Here is a 15526-nt window from a genome sequence, read left to right as displayed (position 1 = left end):
ACACTTGGAATTCGCTGCCTCTCCCACCACCGATGGTGCTACAAACCCTCTTTCCCGCCTCGTCCGCGCTCTTTCATCCCCTCGCCCTCCCCGTACGGCCGTGGTTCTGGTCCCGTGTCACCCCGCCTAGAGGCTCCGTCCACCCTCGCGCGGCAAATTAGTTTAGCCTCACGGACAAGTTCGAGCCGGCTCGAGGCTCCTCTCAGGATCTTCCTCCACGAAGGAAACGACGCACGGGGGCGTTTTTCTTAAAACGCTTCGAAGCCTACTGCCGTGAGCGGTTCCTCGCCACGGCGGCTCGATATCGATTCCCGCAGATCGTTCGCCTCTGAATTTCTTCTTTAAACGAATTGTATTATATATCATCGATGTTTCCAAATTTATTGAATAAACTAGTGGATACCGGTCGTAATAATGAAATATGAACGCAGGACACCGGGGACTTAATGGCACCGAGGAAGGTTCTTCAAACTAGGTTCGACGCGCGGTACTTAAACTTCGTTCGTTTATCTTTTATTTTATTTTTCCTTTTTTTTTTTTTTTAATTGAGATTTATTTCTCGAAATAAGGCAAGCGATTAGCAAACATGCAACGGTAATGATGAGAGAATATATAAAGAACGGCGGTGGAATTACGAGGGCTAAAAAGCAGGGCCGATACCTTTATACGATGTGGATCAAAAACCACTATTCTCAGCGAGATCGTGCATAATTTAGGAGACAAATTGAGGCAGTTGGGCAGAAATGTCCATGCGTACCGAGGGCGTTCCGCATCTGCGGTCACGCATTTGTCACGCGATTCTATATACAGTATTGATAACGATAATGAAGCCGGTAGTCTGCATTGGTTCCTGCAAATTAATGGCATTATGCGACAACCACTACCGGGCCGTAAGGCCAATAATTTTCATGAGGTATCCAACTCGATAATCCGTGAGAGCCTACGCCGGTGCACGTGTTCCCATCGGCTATCGTTCTTCTTTAAGATGTGACAGAGCGAGCGAGCGAGCGAGCGATTGAAAGAAAACATCGTTATATCGGTTAAGCTGAAATATTTTATTTAATATAATTTAATAATTTTACAGATATTTTAAAAATTATATTTTTCGCAGTCAATTAAATTAAGTTAAAAGAAAAGGGAAAAATTTATTATGCGGATACTCGAAGAGAAATTGTGTGTCAGAGGTGAGCAAAAAAATTCCCTTATGTAAAATTGGGCGGAGGTGCACGAGCCGGGGACCTTTCTTGCTGTTCCGCGCGACTACCCTCTCATAGTTTTTTTTTTCTTCCTTCGGATGATCGAATTGTGTGATAAAAAAAAAAAAAAAAAAAAGTGGACGAGTAGCCGTGTCGCATGACCGTGCGTCACACGGATGATTGCGGAATAAGCGGTTGCCCAGTCGAAAAAATAAGGGCCTCACCCTTCGAAATGCAATATAACGAGCGTGCAAGTTTTAGATGACCAGAGTAAGAAAATTGCTCTTGACTTTAAGACCAAGAAAGAGTAGTAAATTATTTTATTTTATTTTATTTTATTTTGTTTTATTTTATTTTATTTTATTTTTTTTTGTATTTATGTTTAAAAATGTGTTAATTGCAAAAATGTTAATTTTAACGTTTTATATTTTATATATATATTTTATAATATTAGATACTTAGCTCGAATATTTTAAAATTTATTAGTACGTTATTATATTATGCGAGAATATATATTTATCTTAATCTAGACGGATATTTCGAGCTACCTAATTAAAAGCGTAATCTTTCTTGTCTATATCTTGACAAAATTTTTATACGTGTATCGTATGCAATCTAAATGAGTTATACGCGCGAGAATACACGTGATTTTACATATTATTATAATTTAATCGTTCCATATCGGAAAGATAATCGGGACATTATTGCGACCTCGGTAAAGATAACGCAAATTGTTAAGTGAATGAAACGCCCTAAAATCGCGATAACGCGCACGTTTCATAAGTCACGTTAATATTCTACGTCACTATCGTAAAATTTCGTTATCGCAAATGAAAGAGGAGCAACTACTTTTCTTGCCGCGGTCGTAAACGACCGCTTGTCGCGACGGCGTCGAATATAGTTTCATCCCGAAGTCGCGCAATTCCCTTCGACGCTTAAGTTTGATTTCACGTTTTGTCCTCGCGATACGATAACATTTTTATGCGAACTCTCCGTATTCTATCGAATGATCGCCACGCGAACTGATGACCGATACACGTCGGCGGGCAGATGTTGGACACCAGGCAGCCGATTGTTTAGTAAAAAAAAAAGCGAGAGAGAGAGAAAGGAAAAAAATTGAGCAAAAAGTTGGGTTTTTCGATTGTCCATAATATAAAAGGCAACCACGGAAAGTAACGTGAAACATAATCGCCAAAACGTCCCGGATCAATTCCGTATTATTAGCTCGAGCCAAAGAAGGGTCGTCCATTACCGGACAGCTGGACAATGGTCGTTCCGTGGCCGATTTTTATCCCACCGTCATGAAACTTACCGTTTTCCGGCTGCGAAAAGCGCTCTTACTTTACATTCATACGACGTGACGATACCTCAATTTTTTTTTTTTTTTTTTTCCCACTTAGATAAAAGTTTCACAGCTCTTTTCTTATTTATCACGCTTTCAAGATAAAGTCTCGTCAAGAGCGGAAATAACGCCTCGCTTGGAAAGTTTTACGCTCAAGCGCAAAGGTCAACGTACTCCTTTAATTGAAAATTGATTGCGATTATTCGAGGTAAGAACGGAAGCGCGAATTGATAAAAATTTAATATGAATAAAAATTGTTTGCAAAGTGGCGGCATTTGAAATTTATTAAATAATGTAAAGTTATTTATTTGGTTTATGAAACGTAAGCGTTTTATTTTTTTAATTCGGGACGATTATGTGATACTCAGGTTTGCTTATGTCGATTATAAATGCACGAGATTTATTTCACGCATTTTAGACGAAATTAGAATTAATGCAAAATAAGACTTTATACATTTTTTATTAACGATTTTGTAGGTTGAAGTTTTCTTTGCTAGAACATAAATGAACGCGTTTATAAAAATGTCTTTCGCGAATATCTTTATATTTATCTACGTAAGGTTAATATACCATGAATTTTTATTACGCGCAACTAATTTAGTATTTAATTCTGTGACGAGTATGCTAAAAAGATTTTAAATTTTTATTACTATCCTTTATATGCGAAACATTTTTCATAGATTTGCGTGTCTAATAATTTCCACCGTCGATAAAACGAGATTTATTATTACCGTTGCCGCTATCTGCTGCATTAGTACCGCTTTCGTGTTAAAGCACCCTATCATATCTAAGGGCGAGAATCCCAGTCTTTAGGGTAAAGAGAAAAAAAGACAGACGGCGAGAAAAAGATTTAATATATATATATATATATTTTTTTTTACTTAATATTCTAAGAATATGCATAACATATTTTTTAACATTAAATAATATCGAGCGCTTTATAGGGCGGATTTCGATTATCGATTATCTAATTATTTCAACTATGAATAATTATATTGACTCATACTTACTCTTATTATATTATAAGATAAAAAGAAAATAATTACAATTATTAACATCATTAACGAAAAAATATATTTAATGACTTTTATTAATTGTTGACATTTTTCATCGCAATCGTAATATTTTATTCGAAAAAAAAAAATAATAATAATAATTAATGAGCAACTTACAATATTATCGAACTTAAGATCGATCAATCTATATAAATATTAAAATTTTAAGAATCTATAACCAAGATATTTGCAAAAACTTTTTAATTTGCACAATGGCTTTTTTACGAACCTTTTCACATTTGGTCCATGTATCACTTGTGGCTCAGTTTCCACGAATTTTTTTTTCTCAAGATATTCCTTTACCATTTATTATAACGCACTACTGTTACTTTAGCATTATAATAAACGCATTGTGATAACACTCCAGATACAACGCTCATATCAATACTAATTGTGAAATGTTAGTTAAGAATTATTCGTTCTTGTATTATTACTGACAAACATTTAGACATTTATTACAGAACTCGTTCGTCAAAACTAAATGTTTGTGCATTAATAAAATATTATATTATAGATAAGTTTTATACAAAAAAAAAAATAATAAAATAATAGGTGTCGAATATTAGAGAATAACGATTTGCGTAACGGGAATTGGTTGAATTAATTGCTTGCAACGTGATCGAAAAAGAGATTTGAATTACTTTACATTTGCTGTGTGGAGTTACCGTTCCAAGTATTATTTTCATCATTATCGTCTCCACCTGAATGTAGTCTGTGTACATTTCCTTGTGCTCTGATCGTAGTCCTTCCTCGATTACCCAAGTATCTTCTAAACAAACTGCATCATGAATAGAAATGTTTATTTATATTAAAAATTATATATTTCGTGCAATTTCGATAAATCTATTTAAATATCACGTAAATACATGTAATTTTGAAGCCGCGTCTTTACGCGTGAAATTGTTTAATACGTTGATCGGGAAACCTACCCGGAAGATTGAACTACATTTCGCTGATTTGGTGAAACAGCTCTGTCGGAATTGTTTACGGATTCTACGGAATCGCTGTTGGAATCGGTACGCTGTTGATTCGCGTCTCCATTAGTGCCAGAAAAGTACCCTACTATATAATTATAAATACGAATAACAGGCGTGAAAAAGGACCATATAAAACGAGAGAAGAATCCGACGTCTTGCGCTGAAGTAACCACGGTAGTGACGTTAGACTGAAAGCATATAAAAAGATATGAAGTAAATGCAGGTTTAAAAAAATGTAACAGTATAAAAAGAATAGTTTCTTAATTACATTTTTCAACGGGAGAATTAAAATGACGGCGGTCGGGACTAATTCAAGTTCCAGAAGAGTTTTGTTGTTTTCCTCATTAGTTAGTTCTCTTCTAGGAAACGACGTCGACATGGCGAACTGTCGGAAAGGTAAGCTGATATTTTCGGTAACGTAAGACCGTAGGGTGCTCAAAGTGTTGGATGGTTCAAATTGGCTTGTATGAGATGTGCCAGATGGTAGTCTAAATTGAATTCTAGTGACGGTCGCATTACTAGGCGCCGGAATATATCTGGGTTGTTCCTGACTCTGCACTTGCTGCATTTGTTGCTTTAAAAGAAAAATGAAAAATATCTCGTTGGTTTCAATAATATTAAATAAAAATAATTAATAATCAAAACATTACTAACCTGCAAAGCAAGCTCCTTTTGTTTTCGTTCTAATTTATCTTGGGCGATTTGTTGCCTAACTTTCTCGCGTGCTGCAGCCTCTTCGGCCTTTTCTCGCAACTTCTCCTCCTGAGCTTGCTTTACCTCTAAATCTTGCTGCATTTGTCGCAATTTTTGGGTGCTACGGCCCATCTTACGTCGTTCGACCTCACGTTCCCATTCCTTTTTCTGTTCCTCCTCTAGTCGTTGTTTTCGTTGTACGTCAATCAATTGTCGTGCTCTTTCAATCTTTTCCTAAAAATGTGACAAATATAATTTTGTCTTAAAAAAAAAAAAAAAAAAAAAAATTATATCGTCGATAATCCACATACCTCAGCAGTCAATTCATTATTTTGATTATCTTGCTTAACTTCGGCATTTATCTTCGCCGAAGCTTCATTATTGTCTTGATTTCCTGCGTTTAATGAAGTCTCAGCCTTTGCTGTATCTTCTTTGACGTTTTCGTTAGTTGAAATATTTGATTGTATCGACTCGGCTATAGCAGAAGTTAAATCCGCATTTAGGTTAGAATTGGAATCGTTTATATTAGACGTAGTAGTCTCGACGGTATTATTATTGCTGCTACTGCTACTGGCAACTGCAGCTTTTTGTTCTGCATCGATCAAGTTTAACGAAGATTGCTTATTACTCTTTCCCGCCTTTGTTAGCACGTTATCAATTATGGATCCCAGTTCAGCTGCAGTTGTGCTACCAGCAACAATTTCCAATGGTATGCCATTACCGCCGATAAAAAATAAAGACGGTACTGGCACCAATTGATCTAATCGCTTAATTTAAGGAAATACATCGAAATATAATTAATAAAATTAAATAATATCAAAAGCAACGAGATAAACGTTATGTAAGAGGATACAGATCTGTGCAAAAAATCTATAAGACTCGGATCCACTTTCCAATCTTATGGCTACGAAGTGTTCTTCCTCCAGGCGAGAAGAGACTTCCGTAGCATCGATCGACCGTGCAAGTTGTACCGATGTGTCATCCTTGCCTGAAAGATCATAATGACTTGTCATTTATCTCACTCTTTATAGATATATGTTAATCTGTTAAAATCTTCGCCTTGAACACGTATTCGTGTGTCCGTACGTCGCATTAGATTTAGAAAGATAGGATTTGTCATGTGATTAAACCGGAACGAAATTTTATATTCCGATTACCTTCAACGAATACGACGAAGACCGCCTTCCTTGACTTCGACGTCTCGACAGCCTCGATAATACTTCCCGTAAACCACTTCATTGTACAAGATACCGTATGTTCTCCGTATTTTTTTTTTTAACACTATTGATGACGTGACGAACGGAACCTGTAGGACGCAACACTGGAAATTTTGCAACGAGTTCAAAAATGTAATGTATAAAAAAAAAGGAGTATGTGTGCACGCGTAGCTGGCTTGACGTGTTGTGTCTTCTTTTTCTAACTCAATGGCACTCGAGCCCAACAGACGACATGTTGTGACGTTTCTGTCAGCATAAAGTCACTAGATACATAGATATGTATCTAGTGACTTATAAAGGAAACTGTGGGGCGAGCGACATCTCGGGTTTCGTTTCTGAAATGAGGACCATATGACGTTGGGTGTCATTCACAATTACGCACGAGGGATACGAGGATAAGTGGTCCGGCGAGCACCGTGTTGACACTTGCTCTTAGTTGCCATCGTAATTTTTTTTCCTCCCTTTTCCTTCGCGTTTCGTACCGAAACTCGTATTCAGGACCTGCAGGTACCCGCACTCGGCGCAACATGACAAACGCCGAAGAGGCTATTCCTTTCTATTACTCCATGAGCGGCAACCGGGAGGAAGATGAGGTTAGGTTTCTGCCGAGTACCTCGACTGCATTTCAAATATGCACTACCAGCGCATGGAGAGCGCGGTACACGTGACGCAAACTATAAATTTTTTACATCGACGAGCACCGAAACACGGCCTTTGTACGCGAGATACACGCTATCATATTCTATAATTATTTTAGCGCACCAAAAAAAAAAAAAAAAAAAAAAAAGAATGGGCATGCTTGAACGCGCGTTGTTTACTTTTTGCTGTCTTGCCTTTTTATTTTACGTTCCCCTTTTAACTGTGACATGTTTTCTTGGAGTTTTTGGAAAATAGCGCACCCTCCTTGCCTCTGATGTTCTTATAATAATTTTTACGATTTTTACGTGGAATTTTTTACGAAATTGATGGATGGAATTTGTTGCAGAAACTGCTGGAGCCGATCAAGTACATTCTCCAAGTTCCTGGAAAGCAGATTAGAGCGAAGCTGGCACAGGCTTTCAATTACTGGTTGAAAATATCAGAGGAGAGGCTCCAAGCAATAGATAACATTGTAAATATGCTTCATAATTCGAGTATTGTGTAAGTTTTGGGTTTTACTGTATTAGCATAATGTTTCTTAAGACTTTATACATTTTTTTTTTTAGTAACATGTGTTTTTTATAATTATTGTAGCACTACATTTTTTTCTATTGTAATAATTTATGAGGTTTTGCTTTTTGATGTATATTAATTAAAATTTTGTATTTTTTATTATTGCAGGATTGATGATATTCAAGATAATTCTATTTTAAGAAGGGGCATTCCTGTTGCACATTCAGTTTATGGAATTGCCAACTCATTAAGTGCTGCAAATTATGTACTTTTTATTGCACTGGAAAGAGTTGTTAATTTACAACATCCAGCAGTAAGTCCATTTATTTATTTTTTTGTTGTCATTGATTTTTATAATCTCAGTGGTGATATATTTGTAGTAAAATTAATTAACACTGCAGACAAAAATGTTCGATAATAACATTCTATATTGTTAATAGGCAACAAAGGTTTATATGGAACAATTACTGGAACTGCACAGAGGTCAAGGAATGGATATTTTCTGGAGAGATAATTTTATCTGTCCATCTGAGGAAGATTACAAAACTATGACGATAAGAAGTAATTTTAATACTTGCATAAATATCTTATATGTATGTAAAAAAAAATATATATTTATATTATTAAAATTACAATTAATTTTGCAGAGACCGGTGGCCTCTTTAATTTAGCAGTAAGATTGATGAAACTATTTTCAACGTGTGAAGAAGATTTTTCATCGTTAATAGCTACTTTAGGATTATATTTTCAAATACGTGACGATTATTGTAACTTGTGCCTCAGTGAAGTAAGTAACAATATACAATTAAATTTACTTTAAAATTAATTACATTTTTTTTGTTGCAGTATACCGAAAATAAAAGTTATTGCGAAGATTTGACCGAAGGAAAATTCAGCTTTCCGATCATTCACGCGCTTACAAGCAATCCTGACGATAGACAAATAATAAGTATCCTTTACTAAATGCTTTTATTTTTATTTAGAATAAAATATATGATTTACATTTTTTTTTTTATCGATAATGCACTTTTCTATGGTTCTTGATAGCTTTAATTACAACGTATTAAATTTATATATCTTTAACAATATTTTATAAAGATATTTTAAGACAACGAACGAAGGACATTGAAGTAAAACGTTACTGCATTAAGCTACTCGAGAAATTCGGTTCCTTTAAATACACGAGAAATGTGCTCGAGGAATTGGACTCGACTGCGAGGGCTGAAATTGAACGTTTAGGTGGCAACCCGATCTTGGTGAAAATTCTGGATGAGCTTAAAAATTGGGATACTAAAGATGCCTCTAAGGACCCTTTAACCGGAACATTTTTATAACTAAATTCAATGTTATTTATTTTTATAAAAAATAGTAAAACTAAAGATTTTACATGCTTTTTTTATAATATACAAAATAGTTATGTCAACGATATTAACAACAAGCAGATTATGCAATAAAAAGTCGTTACAAGACCTTATTTAATATTTCTGCAGTGGTTACACTTTTTTAATTAAAAAAAAAAAAAAAAATTAGCTGCTTTAATTGTAATTTTCTTTTATAAATTAATTGATTAAGTTTCAGAAGGCTTTTAAAAGGTATTAGCAATTTTACGTATTGTTTTTATGTATGTATTAACATTTTAATAGCACACTGAAAAACCATTTTATAATTAAAATTTTATAGCTGTTTTATATAAAATGTGTCATGTAATTGTATATTATACGTTTATATCTAATATATTAATTTTATATTTATTAGATATAATACTTAAATACATCGCATTAATATATTTTTTTTTACAGTAATACTTCGATAGAAAAAATTTTTTTCGAACGAATAAAATTAAATATTATTCACACACGTTTAAACTTAAAATTGGGAGATATCTTAAAATAGCTAAAATAGTACAACAACGTTTTAATAATTAACTTTATTTACCGTTAATTTCTGTATTAAAATAAAACTACATAATTAATGAGAAAGAGAGAGAGAGAGAGAGAGTCGGAATCTCAGTATATCTGGCATGCGCATGAACTTGTGTATAGTCAGTGTATGGTGTAGCGTGAAGTGAGCGATCAGTGAAAGCATCGCAGTCTACTTCGCGGGTTTCGTGACTAGTCGGGAGCAAAGTTGGAGCAAAGCATCATGGCGATCGGTTAAAGCCGTACGTGTTGCTTCGAAAATTCATTGTGATATCTGATACACGTTCCTCACGCGTCGTGAATCCAATCGAGGAGCGTTTTACCGTCGAACGACCGCGCGGCGTCGATCTCCCGTTGCGCAACAAACGTCCAGGGCGCGAATGACACGATGGTGAGGTTGACAGAAGAGATGGTCGTGGCTCGCACGCGAGTCTCCGACTTTTCCGCCGTGAAGAAGCTGAATTGCTGGTGAGTATCCACGACGACAAGTCTCGTCGGCGACGCGGTCGCCCGCCGCGAATCGATTTGCGACGAACCCCGGTTGTTCCGCGATGGCGATTGAACGCGCCCGACATCGAAGTCGGCCACGCGAGCGAGAATCACGCGGCGAGATTATCATTTTTTTTTTCCACGGTGCCATGGGAAAAAAAGGCAGTAACGATCACCCAAGCGTAACTAACTGCTATCCGCGGGACATTGGCATGCGAAAAAAAAAGGAAAAAAAAAAAGAATTACGTGGAAAAGTACCTGATGAATTTCTGTGTCTATTATGTGCATCAATTATGTTTTGTACGCTTTATTGTTATTATGAATACAATTGGTGTCTGTATGACTGTATTTGTTAATAATTACAAACGGAACATATTTAAATTTCAGGACTTGTTTGTAATTAATTTATTGTTTAATGATTGAATCTGGCTTAGCTTCTAACTTTTATTTATATTTTATTAATTAATTTTGCAAGCTATGGATTTGTTAGTTATTTTGTACTCTTGAAATAAAATGCTCGAGAATTTTTATTATTATTATAGTTAATAGCAAATTATCGCATTTGGTTTTAAAATAATCTTTTGGCAAAAAATAAATCATACCTTTCTCTTGACATTGAAATAAATTAATATATGTTTTACACAGGGGAACAGAATTAACAGACATTAGTATCTTAAGGAAAATGAAAAATGTGGAAGTATTGTCACTGAGGTAAGTTTATTCAGATTTATTAAAATAATCTGAATATAATTATTAAAAAAAAATATATATATATGCTCCATAAAATTTTGTTTTATTGTTGTACAGTATATAATTTAGGATAAAGCCAAAAGTTAGGTAGTTGCAATGTTGCATTAATGAATAGTTTATTAAATAGAAATGTAAATTTGTTCTATTGATGATCATGATCTCAGATATTTTTCATCTTACGAAAACATAGAAGCTGCTATGTGTTCCTACTTTGGACATGATTGTATTAAACTCATGGTCACAGCCCACAACTTCAGAAGTTGTTCTGCCCACACAGGCTTTGAGCACATTGTGATTTGTCCGAGTAATATTGAAAAATGGGCTTATCTCAGATAATCGATTATTGCTATTTGTTGTATGAAAAAAAAATGCATACATTTAAACTTGTTTGAAGAATGTAGTTTAAATAAAAAAAATAAATTTTTTTTGTTGTTTTAACCAAAGGTGACGATAACACTTACGTTCGTTTTTAGCATAAATAACATCAACACACTTGCGGATTTTCAATACTGCCCCAAGCTTCAAGATTTATTTATAAGGCGAAATAATATCAAGGATTTAAATGAAGTTTGCTATCTCCAAGGATTGCCTAACTTGCGAAATTTGTGGCTCGATGAAAATCCATGTGCGGAAAAGGACGGGTAAATATTTAACAACAAAATACTGTTAAAATAAAATATAGAAATTTAATGGCTTATTATTTTAATAGATATCGATTAGCTGTTTTGCGAGCTTTGCCAAATCTCGAAAAATTAGACGATAAGGTAGTTACGCCCGAAGAAGTGCAAACTGCAATGGCATTTGGTCGAATTTTAGTACACCCTCTTGACATAGATGATTCTCCACAATCGGATGTAGTAAGTCCCGAGGTGAGAACACGTTTTAAATAGTACGTATAATAATAACAAGGAGATTAATACGGTACTAAAATATTTTTTTATGTAATTAATATTTATATTATTTCATGAAAAATTTTTCGTGCTTTTTTGTATATTCCATATTTAAAAATTAATAACTCTTTATTAGTTATACATATATTGATAATAGCCATGATAATTATTAAAAAAAAAAAAATATATATATATTTAAAATACATTTTAACAATCATTAAAATAACTAAATGACATTTATACTAAATTAGGATATAGCGATTGAATATATCGAAGAAACTGAATTGGGTCGGTCTAGGAGATACAGTTCTTCTAGTGATCAGGTAATAACATAAATTAACACGTGCTTTAATTTAATTTTTGTTGTCATTTACTAAAATAAATCATGTGACAACTCGTAAAATATAGATTATTAAAATATTACGTATGTGTTTACAAGTAGATTTTCTTTCAGAGAAGCTTTGACGAAATGCAACATACACATGACGAATACGACCCTGATAGAAGAAACGCAAATTATAATGCGTCATCGTCACATCATTACTCACAAAATAATCAATACGCATATGAGGTCAGTCATATATATCATCGCATAATAGGAGTAAAAATGTTAATAATTTTTTTTTTAAAGTAAATAACTTTTATTTAATAAAATATATCATTGCGCTGGGAAACTTTCTTAATATAGTATGCCGTTATTAATGTAATATTTTTATATTAATATCATTAATTTAATATTATCGAACATATTAACTAATTCAATTAAAAGAGTTAGCTTTCAAATGTAACTACAATTAATGTCTATCTTATTGCTTGATTACACTAACAGTTACAAAATGGGCAAGCAAAGAATCTGAGCAAAGATGACACTACGTGTACAGAGACACGTAACAACAGTGAGACTGTGGCTACTACTAACACTCTTGAAATATCTAAGGTACATTATAGTTCATTTTTTTAACATTTTTGTTATTCATAATAAAAACTAATTAATATTACCTACCCCTAAATTATTTATTTTTTGATCTAGGACACTCTGTTGTGTAATACGTATTGCTTGCAATTATTTGATAGAAAATAATATTTCAGGATTACGATGAACGTCCAGTAGTACAACGACATAACGGAGATTACGATGAAAGACGAGCTTATTCTGAATATGGTGGAAATGAAGTGTCTCAACGTATGTATACTCCAACATCGCAACGTACGCAGTATTCTGCACATGATTTTGCGGATGACAAACGTAATGATAGAAATAGCTATACTTATGACGAAAGAACGAAATTAGAATACGAAGATTCACCGCAACCTCCTCCAACACCTCAATCAAGAAGAGTAGCAGCCCACCATAATGAAAAGGTTAAATTAAAAATATATATTATTTTCGTAAAATGTTAAACTCGCAGCAATTTATATATATATATTTTTTTTATTATTAGCTGAACGTTGTAATATAAAACTATTCATGCATATAAAGATTTTAATTAAATTAGTACATTTTAATATTTACAGGAAGACCCAAGTCAAGTACCTGGTTGGGTAAGGCATTCTGAAAAAGAAAAATGTAGAAATCAGTTTCACTATCACAGGCGGCCAGTGACAAGAGTATGTTTCATAACATTTATTAAAGTACAAGTGATTAAACTTGACGTATTTTTTAACACGTATTTTTCTTTTAGAATTCAAATATATTATCTGCTGTTTTGTGTTTGGTTAAAGAGTTGGATTATCCAAGTTTGGAAGTTGTAGAAATGGCTGTTAGGAATCGAATGGATGAACTAGAAGAATGATGTTTCTGACACCGTCCCCAAAACCCGCAGGGGACGGTCGCTCTCTCCCATGTCGGCAACATGTCTTTAGCTCCGAGCCCAGAATTTTCTGATTCACTCGATTCTACTATAACTTTGAGCCAATACGCTGACAACGATGAAAATTGCATTAATGACGAACATCGCATTGATCGTCGATTGCTCCAAGAAACTAACGATAAAAGTCAAACTCGACGAAATGAATGTGCCGAAAAAGTTTGCTCAACATACAGCCCGAAAACAGTATCGATTGATCCGAACCCAAGATTGCTCGGAAATCATTCGATGTATAAAATCAAAGATTCCGTATTGGACAATTCGCCATCGAAGAATTACCAGGAGAGAAAAAATGACGTAAGACGCGTGGCAAGCAGTGACAGTATTCCTCGTGGTAGTTATAACAATGTCATTTTGAGTCCGGGATGCAGAGTTTTAAGCCAAGATTGCGTAAGGAGATCAAAAAGCTCTGATGTTAAGAGTACAGTTACACCACTTCGTTATATTCAATCGGCAAAAGGTACATGGACATATAATTTATAAATTACATTGGCGATTTGGTAAAATTTTTTTATAGACTCAAATCTATAAATGCAGTAAACGTATTATTTTTTCGATAAGAATGGGGGGGAAAAAAATACGAAATTGTTCAGTAATGAATACAAGACTTTAAGATCGAAGATTAGTCTAATCATGTTATTTTTTAGGAAAAGTTTAAATACATATAAAATTTAAAGATTATTGTGATATTTCTGCAGGAACTGAGAAAACAATTTCAATTATTTTTATGTGTTATGTATACATGTTACAATCGTCATTTTTGTTATAATTTATTAGAAACGTTAAAATTAAAATCATTGTAAATTTTTATTTGAACATATTTGATGGTTGATACGAGCAGCTTTATTTATCAATCGTTGAGCCTCTTCAAAGTTTTATTGAAACGCATTTGTTAAAAAATATATCTTATAAATACCTCTATGTATAAAGCAAAATCAAAGATAAATTATACATACTATCAGATATTTTCTCATTGAAAAAAGTTTGCGAGTTTTTTTTTTGTTTAAATAAAATCGTTTAAAGATAAATTTTTACGATAAAACAATACAAATAAAAAATTAATGTGTGTATATATGTAGAAAATTTTGTACACAGGCAGTATTCTATAAAAGAAAAATACTTAAATTTATATTATTTGCATGTAATCGATAATTTAATAATTTATAAAATATTTACATATGTATACATAAAATCATGCAGTATAAAATTGTACTTAAAAGTAATAGAATAACAAATGAAATTATATAAGAATATAAAATATATATTATATATAGATTAATTTTAAGTTGGCGAATAACTGTACATATAAGAAGGTATTTTTTGAAACAAACCTTCTTTATGTTGTATGCTAATGGAAGAAAAGCAGAGAGAAAACTAGAAATTACGTTTCTTCTGCAGACAGTACCGTTCCAACAATTAAACCAACTAATACTAATTAGACTTAAGATGTTTTATAACAATGTAGAACTTAATGACTTTTGTTATTCAGAACCGTCCACATTATTTCGTAATTTATAAACAATATTACTTTGATGTATATATATATATTCAATTATTACACAAACATACAGACTTCATCTATCGTTTAAAAAATTTTGTGTAAAGTGATATTAATTCTTGGCTCATAAACAATGTTAAAACATTGAATAAACTTGTATGTTAATACATTTACATAATTTATATAATTCATATATACATATATACATATATATACTTTGATATTCTTCCGAAATAGATATTATTCGCGCGTTGATCGAGCATTATGTTCATGCACTCATATATCAAAGTCGGGCAAAAAAAAAAAAGTCTTGATGACGTCACACAGCTGATTGAAAAATCGGTGCAGCTGAGATGAATTTGCGAACGCCGCATGGTTGGTAGGCGTGGCCTGCGAACCACACCACCCGTCGCCAGCCAATCGCGCGGCGTTACGTCACGCGTAGCCTCGCTATCGCGCGAGCGAGTTTCGTCGTGAAGT

The 15526-nt window shown here is 33.6% G+C and overlaps 3 protein-coding genes across 9 annotated transcripts in view; 2 read left to right on the top strand and 1 right to left on the bottom strand.

Moving 5' to 3' along the window:
• Qm (geranylgeranyl pyrophosphate synthase quemao) overlaps window positions 1–9112 on the top strand; it is a 36380-nt gene extending 27268 nt beyond the window's left edge. For 2 of the 3 annotated variants that reach the window (XM_070670457.1, XM_070670458.1), the window contains 6 exons: window positions 7466–7620; window positions 7801–7945; window positions 8073–8193; window positions 8280–8419; window positions 8479–8581; window positions 8731–9112. In XM_070670457.1, coding sequence (XP_070526558.1) covers window positions 7466–7620; window positions 7801–7945; window positions 8073–8193; window positions 8280–8419; window positions 8479–8581; window positions 8731–8966 — 900 coding nt within the window. In that variant the 3' untranslated portion in view covers window positions 8967–9112. Of the gene's footprint in view, window positions 1–6853; window positions 7074–7465; window positions 7621–7800; window positions 7946–8072; window positions 8194–8279; window positions 8420–8478; window positions 8582–8730 lie in introns of those variants that run through there. The other variant, XM_070670456.1, reaches the window with a different exon arrangement.
• LOC139110590 (UBX domain-containing protein 4) lies at window positions 3395–6718 on the bottom strand. 2 transcript variants are annotated; one of them, XM_070670434.1, is made up of 7 exons: window positions 6421–6718; window positions 6117–6251; window positions 5575–6023; window positions 5225–5497; window positions 4839–5144; window positions 4523–4758; window positions 3395–4362 (listed from the first exon to the last, which is right to left on the bottom strand). In XM_070670434.1, exons 1-7 carry the CDS (start codon window positions 6500–6502, stop codon window positions 4236–4238), a joined length of 1608 nt encoding a protein of 535 aa, XP_070526535.1. In that variant the 5' UTR covers window positions 6503–6718; the 3' UTR covers window positions 3395–4235. The 2 variants fall into 2 exon arrangements, with proteins under 2 accessions (XP_070526535.1, XP_070526534.1); XM_070670433.1 differs by having other exon boundaries at window positions 3395–4371; window positions 6421–6717.
• A 551-nt stretch (window positions 9113–9663) lies between the features above and the next one.
• LOC139110598 (acidic leucine-rich nuclear phosphoprotein 32 family member A) lies at window positions 9664–15215 on the top strand. 4 transcript variants are annotated; one of them, XM_070670454.1, is made up of 10 exons: window positions 9664–10019; window positions 10686–10751; window positions 11264–11431; window positions 11500–11659; window positions 11932–12003; window positions 12135–12251; window positions 12510–12617; window positions 12770–13042; window positions 13196–13288; window positions 13403–15215. In XM_070670454.1, exons 1-10 carry the CDS (start codon window positions 9940–9942, stop codon window positions 13430–13432), a joined length of 1167 nt encoding a protein of 388 aa, XP_070526555.1. In that variant the 5' UTR covers window positions 9664–9939; the 3' UTR covers window positions 13433–15215. The 4 variants fall into 4 exon arrangements, with proteins under 4 accessions (XP_070526555.1, XP_070526553.1, XP_070526554.1 ...); XM_070670452.1 differs by having other exon boundaries at window positions 13363–15215; XM_070670453.1 differs by lacking the exon at window positions 11932–12003 and having other exon boundaries at window positions 13363–15215.
• Window positions 15216–15526: the final 311 nt, after the last annotated feature.

Source organism: Cardiocondyla obscurior, linkage group LG21 (genome assembly GCF_019399895.1).
Source record: "Cardiocondyla obscurior isolate alpha-2009 linkage group LG21, Cobs3.1, whole genome shotgun sequence".
NCBI classification, from domain to species: domain Eukaryota; kingdom Metazoa; phylum Arthropoda; class Insecta; order Hymenoptera; family Formicidae; genus Cardiocondyla; species Cardiocondyla obscurior.
The sequence above is the reverse complement of the archived record's forward strand: the minus strand, read 5'-3'. Positions and strand labels throughout refer to the sequence as shown.